This window comes from Erinaceus europaeus, chromosome 16, assembly GCF_950295315.1.
Source record: "Erinaceus europaeus chromosome 16, mEriEur2.1, whole genome shotgun sequence".
In the NCBI taxonomy this organism is placed as follows: Eukaryota; Metazoa; Chordata; class Mammalia; order Eulipotyphla; family Erinaceidae; genus Erinaceus; species Erinaceus europaeus.
In genome coordinates, this window is record NC_080177.1 from 19,086,121 (window position 1) to 19,111,071 (window position 24,951).

General features: G+C 41.6%; 1 protein-coding gene across 1 annotated transcript in view; it reads right to left on the reverse strand.

Moving 5' to 3' along the window:
- The window catches only part of TRPM7 (transient receptor potential cation channel subfamily M member 7), a 118,487-nt gene that overhangs the window by 47,526 nt on the left and 46,010 nt on the right, over positions 1–24,951 (reverse strand). The window contains exons 10-16 of the mRNA XM_060174658.1: positions 23,703–23,775; positions 21,822–21,922; positions 20,489–20,623; positions 16,896–16,949; positions 4,490–4,630; positions 3,756–3,890; positions 90–370 (exon numbers count right to left, since the gene is read on the reverse strand). Coding sequence (XP_060030641.1) covers positions 90–370; positions 3,756–3,890; positions 4,490–4,630; positions 16,896–16,949; positions 20,489–20,623; positions 21,822–21,922; positions 23,703–23,775 — 920 coding nt within the window. The remainder of the gene's footprint in view (positions 1–89; positions 371–3,755; positions 3,891–4,489; positions 4,631–16,895; positions 16,950–20,488; positions 20,624–21,821; positions 21,923–23,702; positions 23,776–24,951) is intronic.

Consider the following 24,951-nt stretch of genomic DNA (forward strand, 5'->3'; position numbering starts at 1 on the left):
TTCAGTGCTGTGGTTTACTTCCCTCTACCTTATTTAAAAAACAAAGGGGTGTGTGTGTAAAAAGTTTTAGATGATAAAATAAAACTTACCTGGAATACTGTTTCAATTCTTCTGAAGTATCATCTACTAGGTCACTCTGCTTTGCTTCATATGCCATAGACCGGTAGATCTTACATGCAACTAATGCTTTCGCCATTGATTCTTCACCATGCTGCCATAGAAAACGGGCCATGAGCTGTCTCTTCATAAGGCACGCCCAGATTAACAGTTCATTAAGTGGATAAGGAAAGCGCTTGGTTTCTGGATCATCAATATCTACAATTTCATCTTTGGTTCTTTTTTTCTTTCCTTCTTCTATAGTTGTATCAATCTTCAAGGGAAAACACAAGCTATAAATCTCATTATGACTAGGCCATGCATTATTAATCTATGCCATGCTTCAATGTCTACAAATCACAAATTAAAACAGCACAGATAATATACACCTGATGATTATTAAAGCTCATAATTCATCTTGTAAAGTGCCACTTATAGAACTTAACCTAAATATTTCAACTTGCATCTGATATGACACAGTTTTAATGAAGCACACGTTAGGACACAGTTGAGTAGACAGATGGTTGGTAGAGTGCAAGACTAGAATGTGTGAGGCCACAGTTGTGCATGTGTGGGATCAGGGATCTGGCCTTTCTCTCACAAAATACTAACATATGCCTCCAAGCATTGACAGCAAAGCAACAATAATATATGGCAAAACATAAAAACAGATTTTTCTATAGCAAAAGATAAAAAATATATATATACAGAAAAAAGAAAACAGAGAAATGGATTCTCCAAAAGAAATAAAAAGCAACTGTCCCTCCCTCAGCAAACATCAAACAACAACAAAAAAGAACAAGCAGAAGAGTTCTACAAAGGGGCCAGGTGGTGGGGCACCTGGTCAAGTGCTCACATTATAGTGCACAAGGACTGGTTCAAACCCCTGTTCCCCACCTGTAGGGGGAAAGCTTCACCAGTGGTCAAACAGGACTGTAGGTATCTCTCTTTCTCTATCTCCCCCACCCTCTTCAATTTCTCTCTGTCTCTATCCTATAATAATATTTTTAAAAATTTCTATATGGTACTACACTCTGGTCTGGTAAGTGGGGTAACCAGGCTATGCCAAATTTTTAGCATCCAGATCATATTTCTACAATTCTACAGTAATATGAGAAAGGAAAATGAGCCATAATGAGGGAGAAGGCAAGTCACAACCTCAGAAGTTTGCTATAGGAACTCTAGTGGATGCAGTCATACTAGAATTCAGTTTCAACAATAGCAGACACTGTGGGAGGGAATTCCCAACTCACAGCCAGGCAAAATCTGCCCTGCCAGAATTAGAGCAATCACAGCACAAACACTCCCTAGAGTGAAAAAAACCATAGCAACCTGTTGAAAACTTGCAATTTCTAACTTCTGTTCCATACTGGGGTCCTAACAAAATGTCAAACACAATGAGAAGATAGAGGAAATTATCTGCACTGTGCGACAGCAACTGAATAAAAGCCCAGATTCAACAGAGGTATATAAACAAACAGCTTCCTTAAGTTGACATCAAAACTATGATCCAGAGTCATGTAGCTGTGCTTTAATACTAGCCCTCACTCCGGCTCACCAAGCTCCAGCCAAAGGAAGGAGTTAGTGCGGAGGTCTCTCTACCATATCTAGTACACTAACAAGACTGCCCTCCAGTGGAGGTGTGAAGAAACCTTACCACTACAGGCCTGGTACTGTGGTACTTCATGAAACTAGATGTTATCAGAAGTCTACTGTAATTCTGACTCGTAAACTCACTTTCCCATGTCTGGTATGAGAGACTGTGCAAGATAGATCTGTGCTTCCAGAGTGTAGCTACTGGTGCTGTGCTGGAAGCCTAGCTAGTTGACCTTTCTGAAGATACCAATATGTGTACTATTGATATCAATGTGTAACAATTATGTCAAAAAAGACATCCAACTAGCACACTGCATATGTGGAAAATGTGCTCATCTCCAGTATGACAGGAAGCATTGCATTCTCAAAAAAAAAATTTTTTTTTTTTTGGTAAGGCTAGGTGGTGGCACACTTAGTTGAGCACAAATGTTACAATGTGCAAGGACCTGGGTTCGAGCTCCTAGTCCCCACCTATGGGAGGGAAAGCTTTGCAAATGGTGGAGCAACGCTGCAGGTGTCTCTTCCTCCCTCTCCCTCGTCCCTCTCCCCTTTCAGTTCCTGGCTGTCTCTATCCAATAAAGGAATAAAGATAATAAAAAAATTAATTTTTTTTTGTTGTTAAAGATTTTTTTTTTTTTGCCTCTAGGGTTATTGCCGGGGCTCAGTGCCTATGAAGCCACTGCTCCTGGGGGCCATTTTCCCCATTTTATTGCCCTTATTGTTAGATTTTTTTTATTCTAGTAGAGTTAAAGGTACTATTAACTGCAAGTAGAATACAGGGAGCAGAAATCCAAGTACTGGCATTTTTCCATTTTTAATTTAATGTGGGGCATATAAAGCATGCTTCAAGTCAAAATGTTTCAGTAAAGATGCTTTAGAAGTTCAACTTTAGGGGGGTTCCTGGAAGATGGCGGACTGAGAAGCTGCTAGCGGCTTGAGCTCTGATCACATCTTCTGGAAATGGTTCCAGATGCCACCAGGATGCTGGCCAGGCTTCCCTGGATTGAAGACCCCACCAATGTGTCCTGGAGCTCAGCTTCCCCAGAGACACACCTTACTAGGGAAAGAGAGAGGCAGACTGGGAGTATGGACTGACCAGTCAACGCCCATGTTCAGTGGGGAAGCAATTACAGAAGCCAGACCTTCTACAACCCTCAATGACCCTGGGTCCATGCTCCCAGAGGGCTAGAGAATGGGAAAGCTATCATGGGAGGGGGTGGGTTATGGAGATTGGGTGGTGGGAATTGTGTGGAGTTGTACCCCTCCTACCTTATGGTTTTGTTCATTAATCCTTTCTTAAATAAAAAATTTTAAAAAAAAGTTCAACTTTATAACAATTATAATTAAACTTGCTAAGTATTTCTGATGTTTTTTTTGTTTGTTTTTTTTTAAAAAAGGCTTAGGGATGCTCGCTGAAATATGCTGAATGGGAGGGCCAGGAGGTGGTGTACCTGGTGGAGCAAACATCAGGGTTCAAGGCACCACTCCCCACTTCCCAGGGGGATGCTTCACAAGTGGTGAAGAAGGTGTAATGGTCTTTCTTTCTTCCTCTCCTTCTCTATCTCTCCCTCCCTCCATTCTCAATTTCTCTTTGTCCTATCAAATAAAATAGATTTTAAAACCAGGTAGGGTGGGGTGGGGTGGAAAAACAGCTGCCAAGAGAGGTGAATTTAACATGCAGCCGCTGAGCACCAGCTAGTCCCTGTGTGCGTGGGATGGGGGGGTCAGTGGAAGAAAACTTTTGAGTGAGAATATATGAAGGGAAGTCAGGCATGAGTCTCTTCCCATAACCATTATACTATCTACCTCTGCCCAACAATGATACTTCTAAATTATGATTAGCCTTGCAAACAAAGTTTACTTCAAAAAGAAACAGGATTTTCCAAAAATACAAAGACCTGAATAGAATTATCAACTCACAATGAATATCTTTATGGGGAAGATGAACCCAAGCTCACTGTAACTAAAATGAAGTTTAATATTTCATGATACTATGTAATTAAAACACATACACATGCTTGTGATCTAAAACTCTGGAAAGGTAATACTTAAAAGAAATGTACCTTTGGTCGGTAGGGCTGGGCTGTTTTAATGAAATGATTATGTCTCATTTTTTCCTTTTTATCTGCTCTGTTGCCAAAAGATTCATGGCTCTTTCGCAGTTGAGGAGTGCTAGTGGAGGTATTTCGGCCAGATCTCTGAAAATGAAAATCCATTAATTTTCACAGACATATGCTGAAAGGTTATAAAGATCCACAAATCAGTTTGTGTGTGTGCATGAAGTAATAAACAGTTTATTACTTTAATTACTATATACTTCTATATACTCTTAGGTGATATTGTTGCATTTTAAAGGAAATGTTACTTTCACCATGTTAATGAGGAATTTTTAACTTATAAAGTATAGGAGTTAATTTTAAAGTACAATGGAATAGTACTCTGCAATTAAAAAGATGATATAGTGTTTTTTGGGATTAAAATGGATGGAACTGGAGGTAAAGAGGTAAAAGATGGTTTCATTCATACTTAGAATCTAGAGAACTGAACACATGAAATTACAATAATAACAGCAACAAACTAGGAGTAAATAAACTACTGCTAGGACATTGTGAGAACTATGGTGGTTATTCTTGGGAGGGTGGGGCACAGAACACTGGTGGTGGGCATGGTGTGGAACTACAACATGTAATCTCACAATCTTGAAGACACTATTAAACACAAATAAAAAATGGGCCCAAAAAAGTCTTTTAAGAAATCATTAAAAATAAAGTACATTACTTCGCCCAATATTACATACCCGGTTATTTCCACCAAGACTGTTATATATTAATCGAAAGCGTTTCCGAGTGTAGGTGCATCTGTAAGTTCCTCCCATGAGATATTCAATAACAAGTCCTATATCAATTAGAGTGATTTTATATCCTGGAGGAAGATTTCCCTGGAAACAAAAACATTAGTTTTAAACAGGACAGTATTTCTCAGTATTTCCACACCAAGCCTATGACTGACTTGTTCTTCAAAATGCAATGTTTATTTGTGACATGAACCCAGGATTGCCTGAACAAATCTTTACAGGAAAAGGTGACTTGTGCTTACTTTCTTTCTTTAATATTTTATTTACTTATTAATGAGAGGGACAGGTGTTGTTGAGGCGGTCTGGTGTCGGGCTGCACCGCGGAGAAGAGAGCAGACGTCCAGAGCAAAGGGGTACACAGATCTTTATTATAGGATGGGGGGGGAGGTTTGCTTCAGACCACGTGGAGCCAGCCAGCAATGGCCGACCACGGGGGGAGAGCAGGGAGCGAGACCTCAGAGAGGGAGAGCCGAGAGCCCAGAGAGAGAGAGGGGAGGGGTGAGGGGGCTTTTTATTGGGCGACAACCAGGGGTGACGTGTAGGGCCAGGATTGGTTGAAAGGGGGCACTCTAGGATTTAGCGGAGCATAGAAAAACCTGGGGGCGGAGACTGCATCAGAATAAGTCCTCAGCAACATCTCCTCCTATTCCTTTATATCTAAATGGACACAGTAAAGAAAAATGGAGCAGGCTTAAATGTTTTAGAGGAATGCCATGCTCGGGTGGGAAGATGTAGGACTTTCTGTGGAGGAGGGAAGGCTTAAATGGCTGCCAACCTTGTGAGATTTATGCGTCCTCCTGTGCTCAACCCCTCTTTATAGAGAGAGACTTACCTGGAGAGACTCATCTTATAGGTTTAAGCGCAGCCTGCTCAACGAGTGCCCCCTTTCAACCAATCCTGGCCCTACACGTCACCCCTGGTTGTCGCCCAATAAAAAGCCCCCTCACCCCTCCCCTCTCTCTCTCTGGGCTCTCGGCTCTCCCTCTCTGAGGTCTCGCTCCCTGCTCTCCCCCCGTGGTCGGCCATTGCTGGCTGGCTCCACGTGGTCTGAAGCAAACCTCCCCCCCATCCTATAATAAAGATCTGTGTACCCCTTTGCTCTGGACGTCCGCTCTCTTCTCCGCGGTGCAGCCCGACACCAGACCACCTCAACAACATCTGGCGCCCATCGTGTTCCGTACCCACACCACGCCCGGCCTGAGGTCTCCGAAACCGCCCAGACACAGGTAAGTGGAATCCGCCCGCTTCTGTGGCCCCGCGTTTCCCTCCACCATGGGATTTTTTCCGTTTTATGAGGAGGTGTCCCAGACATTCTATCCTTCTCTCTTGGGACAGGCTTTCGATCTCAGAGACGCTTTAATTTTTGCTACACCATGGGTTCTCATGGCTATATTTACTATTTTCAGGATATGTACAAGGCCTCCTGCCAAAAGGTTAAGTGACCTTGAGGCTGAGATACAGGAGTTAAAGGATATTTGCTTAGGACTTAAACACCCTAAGCAATCTGCAGTCAGCCCCCAAACCACTGCCTCCGGGGACACGTGTTCGGTTTCTCCTGCGGCAGCTTCCGCTTCCATGACCCCTCCCCCCACTGCCCCTGAAGACACGTGTTTTGCCGCTCCTTTGACCCCTCCCCCAGCTGTCCCCACAGACACGTGTTCGGCTCCTTCTGCAGACAAGTGTTCGGTCCCTTCTGTGGCAGACACGTGTTCAGTTCCTTCTGCTTCTCTGGCCCCTCCCCCTGCCGTTCTGGTTTCAGCTCCGCCCCCGGCCCCTGCCGCCGCGGTTTCAGCTCTGCCTGCAGCTTCCGTTTTCCTGACCCCACCCCCGGCCCCTGCTGCCGCGGTTTCAGCTCCGCCTGAGGCTTCCTCGTCCCTGACCCCGCCCCCTGCTGATACGTCACCATTAAGGGACCTAGTGACTGAGATACGAGAGCTAAAGGATATTTTTTGAGCACTTAAGGATTTTAAACCATGTGCAGTCCACCCCGGGAGCTCCGTCCCCGTAGATAGGCGTTTAGTTTCCCCTGCAGCCACTACAGCAGTTTCTACTGAACTTTCCACTTCTGTAGCTCCCTCTCCCGTGCCATCGGACCAAATCCACACATTCCCGGTAAACTTGGCCCCTTCTAAACAAAACCCTCAGCCGTGGCAGCCATATTCCTCGAAAGAACTTGGAACGCTCAGGCAAGCAGTCAGGGAGGACGGTATGCACTCTCCATGGACCAAATCCGTTTTGAGAAGCTTTTACCAGCATTTAAATATACCACAAGACCGGAAAGAACTGGCTCGTGCTGCACTCCCAGACCCACTCTATCTTCAGTGGCAGGCATGTTTCCGCGATGAGTGCTCTAGGCAATCGCAGGAAAATAGTAACAAACAGGTAGAATGGAATTTTGATGCTTTGTTTGGAGCAGGAGCTTATGAATCTGGAGCTCAGCAGGCAGAAGCCAGGTTTCCAACTGGTTATTTTGAACAGGTACGCATCTGTGCAACACAAGCATGGGAAAAGGTGACCACACCTGATGTAGATCCATCAGCTCCCATTAACTCTTTTCACCAAGGCTCTGATGAGTCATTGGCGAGCTTCATCTCAAGGGTGAAGAGAAGCTTAGAGAGAAAGGTTTATAATCCTGACGTCCGTACACTACTCCTGCGCTCTATTGTCTGGGAAGGCATGACACCACGATTCCGTCAGGTATGCCCTAATCTTAAACACCTACACCCAGATAATTGGATTCTAGTGACACAGGAACTTACATCAGGCAATTATGGGACACCCGCTACGACGCAGGTCTATGCAGTTGCCCCACGTAAGCAAAACGGGGCCTGCTTTCAGTGCGGTCGCCAAGGACATTGGCGTAACCAATGTCCTGATAAGTTGCGACCACGCCTCCAGTCAGGGAAACCACGCCTCCAGCCAGAGCAACCCCGCTTTCTGTCAGGGAGCCAGAGACCACGTACTGTTTGTCCAAAATGTCGTAAGGGGTTTCATTGGAAGAGAGATTGTTGGTCCCAATTTCATAAAGATGGTTCGCCCCTAAATAGTACAAATTCGGGGCCTGAGATTTTGTGGACCACTCCTGTTATAGAACAAGGTCACCCTTCTATGACAGTAAAGATAGGCAACATTCCTTTTTAAATTTTTGATTGACACGGGGGCAGCAAAGACGATTTTAAGGCAAGAAGAGATTCCCCAAGATTGAAACCCATCCCTGGACCCAGTTTACATGGAATAGGAGGGATGACGAGAGCATTTTACACACGAGACTCGCTTATGTGGGAAGACCCAGAAGGTTCTACTGGACACTTCCGCCCTTTGGTAGCTAATATTAGCACCAACTTACTGGGCAGGGATCTTCTGGAATGTCTTAATGTTAGGATATCCACAGACGCCTCTGCAGAGCGTAAAACTCATTCCCGCGATACCAGGTCTATTCAGCACCCCCAATACTAAATGCCACTGTTCGTAGCCAAACACCCCGCTTAAGCTGGCTTTCTAATGAGCCTGTCTGGGTGGAACAGTGGCCTTTACCTAGGGATAAGCTAAAAATTTTAAAAGAGCTCGTCCGAGAGCAGTTGTCCTTGGGACACATTCGTCATTCTCGAAGCCCATGGTATACTCCTGTCTTTGTGATTAAAAAGCGCTCGGGAAAATGGCGCCTCCTTCAAGATCTTCGTGCAGTAAATAAAACCATGCAGGTCTGGGGCTCCCCCCAAAGGGGTTTGCCTCTTGCTTCTGCAATTCCCACGGGAATTCCAATCATAGCTATTGATATACAAGATTGTTTTTTCTCTATCCCCTTGCATCCGCGAGATTGTAAACGTTTTGCCTTCTCTGTTCCGTCTATTAATAATGCCAGCCCCGCTGATAGATTTGAATGGGTGGTGCTGCCCCAGGGTATGGCCAATAGTCCTACGATTTGTCAGGAGGCTGTTAAATCTGCCCTTGTCCCATATATTCATAAGGGCCTTAATATTTTTCATTATACAGATGATATTTTAATATGGGGAAAATCAGATACAGATCTCTATGCCTTACGTGATTTTCTCATTCCTGCATTAAAGAAAAGCGGCCTTAATGTAGCCCCTGAGAAGATACAGCTAATCCCTCCAATATCCTTCCTAGGTTCAGAGATTTCTCTAACGCAAATTCATCCCTTAAAACCTAATGTTACCTTCCCTTCTAACCTTACTCTTGCTTCTTTACAAAGTTTTCTAGGAAATTTAAATTGGCTTAGGCAGTATCTCTATCTGCCCACAAGCTGCCTCCAACCACTGTTTGACCTGTTGAAAGGAAACAAACAGCCCTCTTCAAAACGTAAGTTAACTCCTGAGGCCTCCTTGGCACTGGAAAGGGTTAACCAGGCCCTCCAGGACATGCACCTTGTTCGATTCTCCCCCTCCTCTCCGGTAAACCTTCTAATCTTCAACTCCACCCCCACAGTAGTAGGGGCACTGTGGCAAGACCATGGGGTTCTCGAATGGCTTCACACGCCAGTAGGAGGAGCTCCAAGACTCCTCACTGAGATAGATGCGTTAGCATTCATGGTTCGCCAAGGGAGAAATAGGTCTGTGCAGGTCTTAGGGAAAGAACCGGATTTAATCATTCTGCCCTTTTCTCTCACAGATACAGAGTGGCTTATACGCCATCATTCCCGCTTTGCCATAAGCTTCGTGGGGTTTCCAGGACAAATAGATAACCATTTTCCTTCTAATAAATTGATAGCTTCTTTACCTCTTCTGCCTCTACTAGCACCTAAACTTTTCTCTCGGGATCCCATTCCCTCTGCTCCTACAATCTTTACTGATGGCGGAAAAAGGGGAGCTGCTGCCCTTATATATTACCCAGACAAACAATCTCCTAAACCTCTCTTTACTGAGCTTCCTGATAATTCCCCTCAGTACAAAGAACTTTATGCTGTTTTTCTTGCACTAAAAGCTGTACCAGAATCCTTCAACCTTTTTTCTGACAGTGTGTATACTGTTAACTTACTTCCATGGCTTGCTCGTTCGTATGTGAAAATTGATGACAACCCACTTTCCCCTCTCTTGATTCAAATCGCCTCTATGCTCTGTTCTCGAACCCAACCACTGTATATTCAACACCTTCGCTCCCACAGCCCTCTTCCTGGTTCCCTGTCCGAAGGGAATGCCGCAGTTGACCGCCTTGCCTCCACAGGAACTTTCCCAGTCTCTGTCTCTGATCCTGCTAATTTTCACTCTCTAACCCATGTTAATCTTAAAGGCCTTCAAGCTCGATTCCCTGATGTTCCTGTATCACAGTTAAAACATATCCTCGCTACATGCTCTTCTTGTGCAAGTCTCATAAAGACACCTGCTATCCAGACCCTTGGGGTTAATCCCCGAGGTTTAAAAGCTAATGCTATTTGGCAAATTGATGTCACCCACATACCAAACTTTGGCAAACAAAAATATGTGTTTGTCTCAATTGATACCTTTTCTAAATTTATGTGGGCTACAGCTCAGACAGGAGAAAGTGCTAAAAAGCTTGTAAGCCATATGCTCTCTTGTTTTGCCGTTATGGGGGTCCCATTATTTTTGAAAACAGACAATGCACCTATGTTTACAAGTAAACAATTTAAAGATTTTTGTTCCCTCTGGAATATTACTCATACCACGGGCATTCCCTACAATCCACAGGGACAAGGCATTGTCGAGAGGGCCCATCAAACTCTGAAGGCTCAACTAAATAAAGATAAAGGAGGAACATATCCCCCAAATATCCAGCTAGCAAAAGCCTTAACTACGTTAAATCTCTTTAATATTTACAATAACTCAGCCTTACCCCCTATTATTCTTCACTGGCAAACACCATCTACCCTCCCATCTATTAAGGTCAAATGGAGAGACCCACTCGATAAAGTTTGGAAAGGGCCTGACCCATTATTGACCATGGGAAGGGGTTTCGCATGCATTTTCCCTCAAAATTTCTCTAAACCTGTCTGGGTTCCTGCCCGCCATGTCCGACAATACCCGCAGGATGGCGCTGTTATTCCTGAAGAACAAGAAATAACACAAGAGGACCAGATGCAGGATACATCCCAGGATCCATAATATGGCATGGCAGAACCTACAAAAGTTGGCTCACAGAGCCCTCTCTCCTACCCCTTCCCTGAATGTCTTATGTTATGAATGGCCAGTTGTGTTTTGTGAGTGAGTGTGCTGAATGACCAAAAATTTTTTGTATGACCCATCTGCTCAGAAGTACTCTAAATGTTAAAACCATTGTTACTAACATGCATTAACTCTCTAAGTAACCTGAGTCTGCTTATAGTCCAAAGTCAATTATAGTAAACCTCTAACTTGTTACAAGTTTTATTGTTTTTCACAAGTAAGTGATTACAGCTATCAAGCCTTCATATGAGGAATTGTCTGTTCATACGTTAAGGTATTAAACTGTAAGAAGTTCCTCCATATCCAACCTATGTGAATTAGCAACATTCACATATTCTTGTAAACTTAACTGGTGTATCTTGTCTTGCCACCATAGGCCTGCCTTTGTCAGCCAACAATTTAAAGATGTTTCTCTTTATAACATCACCCATGCCACGGACATCCTTTACTACCCCCAAAGACAAATGGCTGTTCCCCTGGACATCACATTCACTGACTGCTTCCCTTAGACTTGAGATATGCTCCTACCTCTTCATATCAATGGATACATTCCCCCTTCCTTACCTGTATACCCTTAGTTGTGGGACCCTAGCTTGTTTTACTTCTTCTGCTCACAATAGATCCTATAATTCTTTTTTTTTTTCAACATTTTAAATTTATTTATTAATGAGAAAGAGAGAAAGAACCAGACTCACTCTGGTACATGTGCTGCCAGGGATCGAACTCAGGACCTCATGCTTAAGAGTCCAAGGCTTTAGTCACTGCATCACCTCCCGGACCACAGTCCTATAATTCTTAACAAGCTCATGGCCTTTTGCAGCAACAGATTGATGCCATAAAGATGCAACCTATACAAAGTCACTATCATAGGCTGGACATGGCAGAATATTGAGTTGCTGTGGAGGATTTGCCCCCCTCCATCAGAACGTCCACCATGTAGAGGGCTGGCTAGCCAATGACGGGTAAGAGGAAACTAGCGCTATCCAGTCAACCTAAGACAGGGCATCTGGTACTACTGGGCAAAAATGACCAGGTGTTCCAATGACGGGTAAGACGGAAGGCTGATCCCCAACCTAAGACAGGCACAGTCCACCCTGCCACAAAACAAAGTCCGCCAAACATCAAAACATGATATAAGACAGGGGGACATGTGGGGAGCCACATGTGCCCTCAAGGTTGCTATTGGCATGGCCATAGAGTTTATGTTAAAAGATAGTTCCTGGGAATCGGGTGGTGGCGCAGCGAGTTTAGCAAGAACTGGCTTGAGGATCCCAGTTTGAGCCCCCGGCTCCTCACCTGCAGGGGAATCACTTCACAGGTGGTGAAGCAGGTCTACAGGTATCTTTATCTCCCTCTGTCTTTCCCTCCTCTCTCCATTTCTCTCTGTTCTATCCAACAACCACAATATCAGCAATAACAACAATATAATTACAACAAGAACAACTAGGGCAACAAAAGGCAAGATACAAGATACAAAAAAAAAAAAAAAAAAAAAGGGATAAGATAGTTCCCGCTTCCCTACACCTTAGAGTCTTTGTTAAAAGATAAGGTCTTTTTCCCCATGAATCACCCAGGACCTTCCAGATAAACGGCTGACTACCATGACAAATAATATAAAATGTAATCATAAATGAATAGGAAAGATACATCCCCCAATACTCAGTTGGTCAAGGCACCAAACCTCTTCTTCTATAAAGCATTCAAATCAGATGCCCTGCTAACCACGAGAAGCAAATTGTTTGTGTTTCTTTCACAGGAATCCCGGAAAAACCATCTGAACCCCTGCACACCCTGACGTCACTCACGAGATGGCACGACTACCGTGGCACACCCCCCGAAACCCTAGGTGTCACTCAACGCGATCTGAAGAATCTGATTCGCAGACTCCAAGGACAGAACCTTTTTACTGCCTGTCTGCCTTTCCTGCTTTTGCTTTGACCTGTCACGTTTTGGCGGTTCCAGCTCACAATCTACAGAAAAGCAGAATTCCAGAGGCTGACCTTCCTCATGCAGCATTTCATCCCCTGCCATTTCTCCCCCTAGTCGCCTACTTTGGACTGAGACTTCTATCAGACTTGCTGGTATACCCTTTGGACACTTTAGACAATTTTACCGCAGCTTCCTTCCCTTCACGTTGCTGGTTTTTCATAGACTGATCCTGAGTAATTCATAGACTTTACAGACTGTTGCCTTGAGGACTATACAATGCCAAATAGCCCCTCTGTTTGGTGGGTCATGCCTCCCGCCTCCCCCTCATTATGTACCCTTGCCCCTTTCCCCACCCAAACAGGGAATGCTCCTTTACACACCAATCCTTCCCTTCACACCACACTGGCTTTTACTTCTCCCCTTCGTGTCCCTTCCTATTTTGTTATGTCATGTAGGCTTATGCCCAAAAGGTTTCTGCCCCATGATAGTCTTTTATAGACTTTGTATATCTTATGCTATTACTAGGTAGAAAGATAGAAAAGATGTAGAGATATTGTGAAGAGATGGTTGAGCAGGCTGCGCTTAAACCTATAAGATGAGTCTCTCCAGGTAAGTCTCTCTCTATAAAGAGGGGTTGAGCACAGGAGGACGCATAAATCTCACAAGGTTGGCAGCCATTTAAGCCTTCCCTCCTCCACAGAAAGTCCTACATCTTCCCACCCGAGCATGGCATTCCTCTAAAACATTTAAGCCTGCTCCATTTTTCTTTACTGTGTCCATTTAGATATAAAGGGATAGGAGGAGATGTTGCTGAGGACTTATTCTGATGCAGTCTCCGCCCCCAGGTTTTTCTATGCTCCGCTAAATCCTAGAGTGCCCCCTTTCAACCAATCCTGGCTCCGCCCCCAGGTTTTTCTATGCCCCGCTAAATCCTAGAGTGCCCCCTTTCAACCAATCCTGGCCCTACACGTCACCCCTGGTTGTCGCCCAATAAAAAGCCCCCTCACCCCTCCCCTCTCTCTCTCTGGGCTCTCGGCTCTCCCTCTCTGAGGTCTCGCTCCCTGCTCTCCCCCGTGGTCGGCCATTGCTGGCTGGCTCCACGTGGTCTGAAGCAAACCTCCCCCCCCATCCTATAATAAAGATCTGTGTACCCCTTTGCTCTGGACGTCCGCTCTCTTCTCCGCGGTGCAGCCCGACACCAGACCACCTCAACAACAGACAGGAGAAAAGATAAGAGAGAGGAAGGTAGGGAGAAAGAACCAGACACATGGTGCTCTTTTTTTTTCTTTTGTAAAAGGGATTCCAATGTTTCAAAGATGTAGCTCTAACAGGACAATAACTTACAGCAGGATGGTAATTTGATCTTTCTGCACTAATACTTCATGTAATAACAAAGTAACATATAACATCCCAGTATCCCACTTCCTATGGCATATATCATAAATAGTATTTATTACAACAACCAATGCTATGTTAATTATGCTTATAGATGTATCCAACAAGACTTTAAATAATATATGTATGTATTTATTAATTATTATTTTTTTGTATTTATTTTTAATTGTCACCAGGGTTTTCACTGGGGCTCAGTGCCTGTACTACAAATCCACTGCTCCTGGTGGCAATCTCTTACCCAACCCCCACTTTTCCTTTTCCTTTCCATTATACTTGACAGGTCAGAGAAACTGAGAGTAAAAGAAAGATAAAGAGGGAGGGAGAAAGAAAGATAGCTACCTGCAGACCTGCTTCACCACTCATGAAGCATCCCCTACATGTGGAGAGTGGGTGCTCGGAGCTGGGTCCTCGCACATGATATGGGCACTTAACCAGGTGCACTACTGCTTGGCCATAAGACATACATATATTTTTAAGCAAAAGTTATATTGGCTATATGTATTATATCAGTGTTCAGTTCTGGCTGATAGAGACAAAGCAGATATATTAACAACACTGCTCAACCTTTCTTAAAACTTCCCCAACTTCAAGTGGGGAGCAGGGGCTTGAACCTAGCTTCTTACCATGGTGAACCCATTGCCAGTCCCCTTATTAAATAATGGTAAGAGTTTAGCCAAGGCTAGAGAGATAGTTAATGGTCATGCTAAAGACTTTCATGCCTGAGACTCAGAGATTTAACTCCTTCCAGATCCCTTGTACCTCCAGAAACCAGAGTTGAGCAGGACCCTGGTGTCTGTCTCTCCCTCTTTGGATCTCTCATTAAAATAAATTTAAAAAATTTTAAGAGGTTTAATCATCAGATGATTTATATTAAACAAGTCTGTATCTTTTCCTACCATTACAACTTTTATTTGTAATTTCATTTTAATTTACTTTTTAAAAGCATATACTTTTAAATGGGAACAGGAATTTTGATGGACTGCTAAACAGGGTTATTTTTGTGATACTGCAAATACTCCAAAATCAATGTGGTTGGTGGTTGAACACTTTGAAAATACATTAAAACCACTGAAACGCCTTATAAGAATGGATTTTATACTACGTGTAGTAATACATTTTCACAAAACTGTTGGGTTGATGGAAAAGTCACAATGCATTATTTGCATAGAAAAGTATGCCAGGACTCCCCTTGACAACCATATATATGTACATATACACACACGATTAAATTTAATTTTTTTTTAGTGGCCTAAGTTGTGTGATTCATTAGATAAACATATGGTCTGACTGTGAGCCCCAGCATTGCATATGTCAGAATGACACTCCAGGTCTCTTCTCTCTCATAAATAAGTATAAGTTAAATTTTTTTAAGTGTAATGAAATTCCATGAGATACTAATTTAGTGTTAAATGTGTTAAAAAAAAAAACACAGAAAACAACCTAACTTAGTAGTTTGGTATTTATTTATTTATTTATTGATAAATGTCTTTGTAAGAGAGAAAGAAACCAGAGAACTACTCAATTCCAGTATACGTGGTACCAGAAACAGAATCTAGATCAGACGTGGAAGTCCTATGCTCTACCACTGACCTAGCTCAGCAAATCTTTTTATTATTATTATTATTATTGTTTAATAGATAGTACATTCATTCAAAGTTCAAATGAAGAATTCTAGAGGTTACGTTGTAGAACACCTGTTAGAGTGAAACACGCTACCATGCTTGAAAAAGACCTGGGGTTCAAGCCCCTGACTTCCTCCTGCCAGGAAGAAGCTTCTGAGCAGTGAGTGACAGTGTTGCGGGTGTCTCTCTCTTTTCTCTATCTCTGTGTCTATCAGAAAAGAAAAAGAAAAAAAGAAGGCTGCCAAGAATGGTGAAGTCCATGTACAGGCACTGAGCCCCAGTGATAATTAGTGTGCATGCGTGCATGCATGTGTGTGTGTGCTAGGTAGATATGTGGGAAACACTTCGGTATAGGAACTTTTAATACCACTTTCTTTTTTTTTTTAAGATTTTTTTTTTTAATTTGTTTATGAGAAAGATAGGAGAAGAGAGAAATAATCAGACATCACTCTGGCACATGTGCTGCCGGGAATTGAACTCGGGAACTCATGCTTGAGAGTCCAAAGCTTTACCATGAGAGTCTAAAGCTTTACCACTGTGCCACCTCCTGGACCACTTAATACCACTTTCATCAAGGATCTGTACTAGCTAAATAAATAGCCACTAGGTCACAGTAACAGAAATGTCTGTGCATCAAATATAGTCACCACAGAATGGCTCCACATCCTATGACATAATATGTCCAGTCACTACTAATAATATCAGATGGCAGGGAAAATATGTCAGCATTTTTACTGGCAAAATCTACTATGAAGCTCATCATTCAGTGTTTTCTTCAACATTCTCTACATGCTCAGGAGTCATAATATAAATGACTCTAAATATAAGGATGATACACTCTTACTAATGATCTTCCTTTATGTACCAAGGATTATGAACTTTTATCTCAGGTAAGTATTCAGGAAACTTGATTTTAATTATATAGACTTCTTTTCTTATGCTCTCTACCTCTCACCATAATGTTTGTCCTTATTTCATCATTTTAGAACTAAGATGTATTTGGAGACTGGTGAAGTTGCTTGGCAGTATACTGCACTGACTGTATACGTAAGGTCCTGGGCTGGATTCCCAGAACAATAAGTGAAAGTGATGTTCTGTGTTCACTCTCTCTTTCTCTTTCTCTCTCTCTCTCTCTCTCTCGTGTGCATGTGCTTGCTCTGTCTTTGTTACACACACTCTCTTACTGTATGTTTAAACTGACATTTGGGAAACAGTAAGAATTTTTTTTTTCCAGTAACACTGATAATAAATAAATAAAATCCTTACCTGTTTGACATCTCGGACAAGATGAAATAACATCGGATTAGTTGGGCCTTGTTTCTTTATAGAAAAAAATTACAGCAAATTAGTATATATATATTTTTAATTTAAAAGAATCTTTCATGAGTATATTTAAACAAATCATACTGTTTTAGGTAAGGTCAGTTCATAAAAGTATATAATCATTTCACATTGTCATATTTCTCTTTAACAAGATGTATAATTCTTTTTTTAAAGTATTTATTTATTCCCTTTTGTTGCCCTTGTTTTATTGTTGTTGTTATTGATGCTGTTGTTGCTGGATAGGACAGAGAGAAATGGAGAGGGGAGGGGAAGACAGAGAGAGGGAGAGAAAGACACCTGCAGATCTGCTTCACCGCCTGTGAAGTGAGTCCCCTGCAGGTGGGGAGCCGGGGGCTTGAACCGGGATTCTCAAGCCAGTCCCCAGTCCTTGTGCTTTGCGCTACGTGTGCTTAACCCGCTGCACAACTGCCCAACTCTGAAATTTTTGTTTTCTAAGTTTGGCAGTACAGTATAGTTTCATAAGTATACCTTGAACTTTCATATTTTAAAATATGTATTATTTATTTTATTTGACAGGATAGAGAGAAACTGAGAGGGACAGGGGAGATACAGAAAGACACCTGCAGTTCTGCTTCACATCTTATGAAGCTTCCTCCTGCAGGCAGGGAAATGGGCTTGAGCCCGAGTTCTTGTGCCTGGTAATGTATAAAACCAAAGCCAAATCATTAATAGAAAACGAGGGGCAAGGGAGAGAAGAATGAAGAGGAAAAAGGAGAAAGCAAATATACCTTAATGCAGCAGTTCTCTAACTGTGCCTAATTTATATATATATATATATCTGCCATATTTTTTTCCCTGTGGTCCTGCCTTCTCATCCTTTCTCTAAGTCACACCCACTACTTCCAATGTCCTTCCTTTTTTCTATTCCTCTTCTATCTCTGGGTCCTGATGGAAATGAAGTTCAGAGCCCTCTGATGATCTTCCCTTAATGTTTACACATCTGGAAATATGGGCCAAAATTCTTTATGGGGTACAGAAGATAGAAAGTCTGGCTTCTGTAACTGTTTCTCCATTGGACAAGGCCACTGGCAAGCAGATCCATACCCAATCAGATACATTTTTATTTTTTTACTTGCTTTACATTTTAGGAAAAAACCTTACTTTAGCACAGTGAATAAAGGTTTCACATTTTTTGTTGTTGTTGTTGGTGGTGTATAGGACAGAGAGAAGAGGGGAAGACAGAGAGGGGGAGAGAAAGACAGACACTTGCAGACCTGCTTCACCACTTGTGAAGGTTTTCACATTTTTATATCTGTTTGCTAAATATAGCAGAATGACAACAAAGGTCAATGCAAGTGTGCTAAATAGACACTTAGAGAAAACAATGGGGGAAATAAATTTATAATTTTCAGACGAAATCAGTAAGCCGTAAGGAAGATATAATTATGTCATAGGGTTTCGTGTACTGGCATGACATTTGAACTATTTTTTATACAATGAATAAATTCTTTTTTTAAATGTTTTTATTTGTTTATTTATTTATTCCCTTTTGTTGCCCTTGTTGTTTTATTGTTGTAGTTACTGATGTCGTCATTGTTGGATAGGACAGAGAAATGGAGACAGGAGGGAAAGACAGAGAGGTGGAGAGAAAAACAGACACCTGCAGACCTGCTTCACTGCCTGGGAAGCTACTCCCCTGCAGGTGGGGAGCCGGGGGCTCGAACCGGGTCCTTAAGCCAGTCCTTGTGCTTTGCACCACCTGTGCTTAACCCACTGAGCCACTGCCCGGGTCCCCAATGAATAAATTCTATGTGCAGGAAATAATAATAAGAAAAACAGACATCAGTATAATGTGCACAGCAAATGCTTTTTTAAAATGAGTACTTAATTTGTATAGAGATGGAGAGGTATTGAGAGAGGGAAGGGAGAGGAGCGAGGGAGATGGAGAAGGAGAGCTGTAACACATACTTTATGAAGCTTCATTATTTTAATGAAACAGAAATATAGAGACCAGAGCACTGCTCAGCTCTGGTTTATAATGTAGAGGGGATTAAAAATGGAACTGTAGAGCCCAAGACATTAACATCTTTTGCATACTTGTCTCTCATAACCTAAAATTTCAAAAGCAGAAGAACATTGAAAATCAAGGTAAGAATTTGGATAGGGACTGGTCACAACCAGTAAAGTACATATGCTACCGTGTGAAGACTCAGGTTTGGGCCTTTGGTCCTTTCCTGTTGGATAGTATGCCAGCTTCCCCCGCTTAAACACCAGTATGTCTGTATGAGATTAGTTTGATCCCATTCAAAGCTGCAGTCTATTTACATAAATCACTTACATTTACATAAAGCACCACCTTCCCTCCAGGGCATTGGTGGTTCAGTGGTAGAATTCTCACCTGCTCCGCCCCCTCTCCTTGTCACACCCAGTCACTTTTCTCTCCACCCTCTCTATGTCACATCCTGTTCCCACCCTACTTGGCAGGTATATATTAAAGACAGCATTGTGAGTTTTCCCTTAGTTTTAGTTTAGTTTAGCTCGGCTTAGATTGTGCTGTGTCCTGCATGAATAAAGAGATACTGCATACAACCCATCCATGAGCCCCGGGTCATCTGTCTCCCATCAATGAAGCTCAGCCTGGCACTTTCCTTATCTCTTGCCCTATATTTCTCTATCATCAACATTAAAGGAAAAAAATAGCCACTGATTGTGTAGACACTGAGCCCCAGGAATAACCCTGGGGGCAAAATAAATAAATGGAAAATAATTTGTATAGTTTTTTTAAAAAAAAAAACAACATACACTGGTGAATAATCAAAGTTTTTTTTGCTGTTGTTGTCTGTGGGGCTTCACTGCTCCAGACCAACTCTTTCTGACAGAAGACAGAAGCAGAGAAAGACACCACATTGCCAATGCTTCCTGCAATGTGGTGGAGGATCAGGCTTGAGCCTGGGTCATGCCCAAGAAAACAGGGAAAGACTTTTAGACCTTGATAGAACCAATTTTATTAACAGTTGTGGAGTAGCTCACCAGTTATAGTGTATGCTTTACCATGCACAATCACCAGAGTTCAAGCCCCTAGCATGAAGTGAGAGCACCTATAATAGCATGGGAGGTTTTATGAACAGTGGAGCAGAGCTATAGGTTCTCTCACCTCTCTGTCACTCTAAATGAAACTGAAAGGAAAAAAAATAAATAAAAGGGAGGGAGCAGACTGCTGGTGATATTGGAGTGTAGGGGGGAGAAACACTCTAAGTTGTTCAGGTAGGTTGCCTGGGATAGTGGAGTGGTAAATAAAAGCACTGGACTCTCAAGCATGAGGTCCCAAGTCCCATGTCCAGCATCATGAATGCCAGAGTGATACACCGGTTCTCTCATAAATAAGTGAATAAATCACTTAAAAAAAAAAAAAAAAAGGAGGGAGGAGGAGAAGTAGTTGTTTATGTTTAGTTGTTCATGTTGTCTAGCAAGAGATTAAATTAAAAGTTTTGCAAATGAGATTCAAGAGGTTCAGGTAAAATGACATTTTTTTTTAAAGTTAATAAAGCCAACAAACAATTTTAGCATATACTTACAGTGTTGTAAAGTTCTTCTAGTCTTGCAATGGTAAGAAATTTATGCATGCTCACTCCATTTTCTATAAGAAGCTTTACAAATGCAACTCTATCCATTACAAGTGCATCAAGCATAGCTTGTTCCAAGGATCCAACCTAAAAGAGTATCAAAGTTAATAAACATGTTTCGTATATCTGAATTATACAAACAAAAGTTTATTTATTTATTCCCTTTTGTTGCCCTTGTTTTTTATTGTTGTCGTTATTATTGTTGTTGTTATTGATGTTGTCATTGTTGGATAGGACAGAGAGAAATGGAGAGAGGGGAAGACAGAGGGGGGAGAGAAAGACAGACACCTGCAGACCTGCTTCACCGCCTGTGAAGCAACTCCCCGCAGGTGGGGAGCCAGGGCTCGAACCAGGATCCTTAGGCTGGTCCTTGTGCTTTGCGCCACGTGCCCATAACCTGCTACGTTACCACCCGACCCCCACAAACAAAAGTTTTAAAAGCAACTGGGGATTATTCCCAGGCATGGATGACAATTATTTCACACAGCTTCCTACTAATTGAGACATACAAAACATTTGTCAACCACTGTGTGACAGTTTGTGAATATAGCTGTGAACAAAACTAAACATTCTTGCTTTCTTAAAATTTACTTTCTAAGAGTAGAGAGATAAATAGTTAAAAGATATGATGTTAAATGCCTAAGAGAAAACAGTGCCTGAGAAGATCATAGTGTTGTCATGGGGATCTGCTATTAAAATAGGTAGATAGTGAAAGCCTAAATGAAACATAACACTTGGTTACAAGTGTTATACAGAAAAGAGAAAGCAATCCTAACTATGAATTCAGGGAGGTAATATTTATGGTATATTCTAAGAAACAAAGAAGAGTGAACCTGGTTGTACAATAGTGAAGAAAGGGGGCTGTGGTAACATATAAGATAAGCGAAGTAATAAGACAGATGACATAAAGTTTTGTAGGTCATCATAAAGGCTCTGGATTGGGTAGGAGAGATAGCATAATGGCTATGCAAAAAGACTCTCATGACTGAGACTCCCAAGTCCTGGGTTACCCCCATAAGCCAGAGCTGAGAGCAGCTGAGAGCAGCACACTATTTAAGAAGAAGAAAAAAAGGCTCTGAATTAGGCCCAGGTTGTAGCATACCTGGCTTAATGTATATATTATAATGCACAAAGACCCAGGTTCAAATTTAATAATCCCAACTGGAACTGAATGGGAAGTATTTAAAGAGGGACTTAAAGTAAATACTGAGATTAGTTCTAACAAATACTTTCACCATTACTTATTCTAATCCAATTACATTGTATGTACAGATAATTTACCTACCAGCCATTGTTGTCCATAAACAAATACATGATTTTTGGCAATGTCAACTCTATCCCATGCCAATGTAAGAATAAGCTGGTCAAATGCAGAAGCATTGGTGCCTAATTAAAAAAGAAAATAGTCGACAAGTTTAGTGATTACTTAGGTAACAGATTTCCATTAAAAAGTGTTCACTTAAAATTCTGTGCCTATTGCCTCTTAGTTAAATTACACAGCTGGTGCTGGTGTCAGTCACTGTTCAGAGGTAGCCTGTCTCAGAGGTGGTTACCCCCAGGGTTCAGGATTTTATTTTTCTCAACTACAGAAAAGACACATCTTGGGCTAGGAAGTGGTGCACTTGGGTAAGTGTACACATTAAAGTGTGCGAGGATCCAGGTTCAAGCCCCTGGGCCCAACCTGCAGGGGGAAAGCTTCACAAGTGGTGAAGCAGGTGTCTCTGTCTCTTTCCTTCTCTATTTTCTCTCTATCCAATAATAAATAAAAATAGTATACAAAAAGACACTATTCTTATTCACTATAAATAAAATCAGAATACAGTCGTTTCTTTTTGGGAAAAAAAGTTATTATGAGAAAAGCTTTTGTGTACATAGAAACTCATGCATACATTTATTCAGAAGTAGATGGTAACACACAAAATACTTAAATAGCTCCTTGGCATGACATTAAATTTGATAAGGTCCTTAGTATCATATCTTTTTTTTTTTTCTGCAACAGTTCATATACATTTGTCTGATACATACATTAATACCTTTTAGAAAGAAGTAAACCAAAATATATTCAACAAATACTCCAGTTAGTGGATATTCAAACAATTTTTTTATTTTTGTATTTTATTCTGTGCATGTTTTTATAAGTAGAATAATAATTTAAGTCAAATTGATAGGTAGATGGGCATATAATACTAAAATGTATTACATACCAGTAAGATTATACCATGCATCAGGAGAATAAGAAAGCCCAGTAGATAGTAATTTATTTATTTTATATTTTACCAGAGCATTTCTCAACTCTGGCTTATGGGGCAGGGCAATGAACTCAGCAGCCCAGGCATGACAGTCTTTACATAAGCATTATACTGTCATTCCCCAGCTCCTAAAAGTATTTTTTAATATTTTATTTTAATGAGTGGGGGAGGGGAGGAGGACCTATCAGAGCACTCTGCTCAGCTCTGGCTATGGTAGTACTGCAGATTGAATTTGGGACTTTGGAGCCTCAGGCATGAAAGCCTTTTGCATAATGATTATACTTTCTCCCCAGACCTTTTTTTTTTTTAATTAACCCCTGATGCTGTGGTATTTCCATGGGATGTCAGGGCTTATACCTGCGTTATGAGACGGCAAGGCACAAACCCTACTGGGTGAGATGTATCTATAGCCCAAGCTTCTAATTTTTGAGGAAAAAAATGACCTGGTCCCTTCGTTATTTAAAAAGTATGTTATTGTATTAACATTGGCTTAAGGCACATCTACACTATACATACAAATGCACAGCGATCCAACATCAGTACAACTACATTATGACTGCACCCTAAAATTCTATTTTCAATCCACCACTATACAATAAATAGATCACTTTTACACAATTTACTCTCCTTCTTACCCCTCCAAGAACCATCATTTTCTTTTTATAGGCTAAGAGTTTTCCTTTTGCTTCTTTACTTTTCACATTCTATATCTTATTGTCTTTTAATGCTTATTATCAGCCAATTAAAATATGATACATTCTAATAGGATAATTAAGTGGGTATAGTAAAACAAAACCTGCTATAAACAAAATTCTAAAAGTAAAAACAAAAATTTATGAGCCAAATATTTAAGTTCAATCCTACATAAATAAGCTATAAATAAAACACACTACAAATTTTCCAAGATTAAATCTTACCTTTAAGCAGTGCAGTAAGTATTGCTACATCTATCTCTTGCTGTTCATCAGATCCAACATGGAAAACAGTGATCTATTTAAAGATTAAGTCATATGTTATGCGTTTTCCTTTCAAAAGTTAAGGTATTCAGTATCATAAGACAACTTCGGGCCATGAGGAGGAGGTTCTGGTCAAGTGTGCGCCTTATATGCATGAGGCCCTGGGTTTAAACATTACAGTGGAGGATGGTGCACTGGTTTCTCTTGTATCTTTTTTCTCTTTAGTAGGAACCTTCAAGAACTATGTTAACGACTTAAAAGTACAAAGAATAAGTTCAACCTGCATAGGATACAGTTTTCTGTGTTTTTTTTTTTAAATTAACTTCATTTCAACAAAAAAAAAGCAGGGAGGGGGCAAACAGTTCACGGCATAAATGTGCAAGGGTCCAGGTTTGAGCCTCGGCACTACATGGGAGCACCAAGTATAGCAGCTGAGAAAGCTCCATGGACAGTGGGGTAGTGCTAGAATGTCTCTCCTTTCTGTTCCAATATGAAACCTAGGAGGGGGGGGGAAGGGCTGGGTAGTGGTGCACCTAGTAAAATGCCCCATGGCCAAACACCAGGTTCAAACCCTAGCCCCATCCCCAGCTGCAAGTGGCAAGTTTCACAAGTGATGAGGTAACTCTCTAGCTTCCTTCTCCCTCCCAATTTCTGTTTCTATACCCCCCACACACTGGTTGCAGTGAAATCAAGTAGATATAAAGATCCAGCAATGAGGAAAGAGACTTATCCTTTATTAAGTAACAGGTATACTCAATGTTTTATTTCACATTAAGTTCATTTTTTATTATCTTATATCCTTTAAAAGAGAGTGAACAGGCCAGGTGGTGGCGCACCTGGTTGAGCGTACATGTCACAGTGCGCAAGGACCCAGGTTTAAGCCCCTGGTCTCCACCTGCAGGGGGAAAAGTTTCACAAGTGGTGAAACAATGTTGCAGGTGTCTCTGTCTCTCTTCCTCTCCATCACCCCCTTCCCTCTCAACTTCTGCATCCAACAAATAAAGATTAAAAAAAAAAATTGAAAAAAAGAGAGAGTAAATAAGTTGTGGCTAATGATATGGTTTATTTATCTGTGCAAACCCCACTGTTCTTCTCACAAATGAACATACAATTAATTGACCAGTAAATGTGTTCTTGATTTAGAAATGTTTTGCTCAATTATTTTCCTGGAAACTTAAGATTTATTTTAATGTGAGAAAGATCAGAGTAC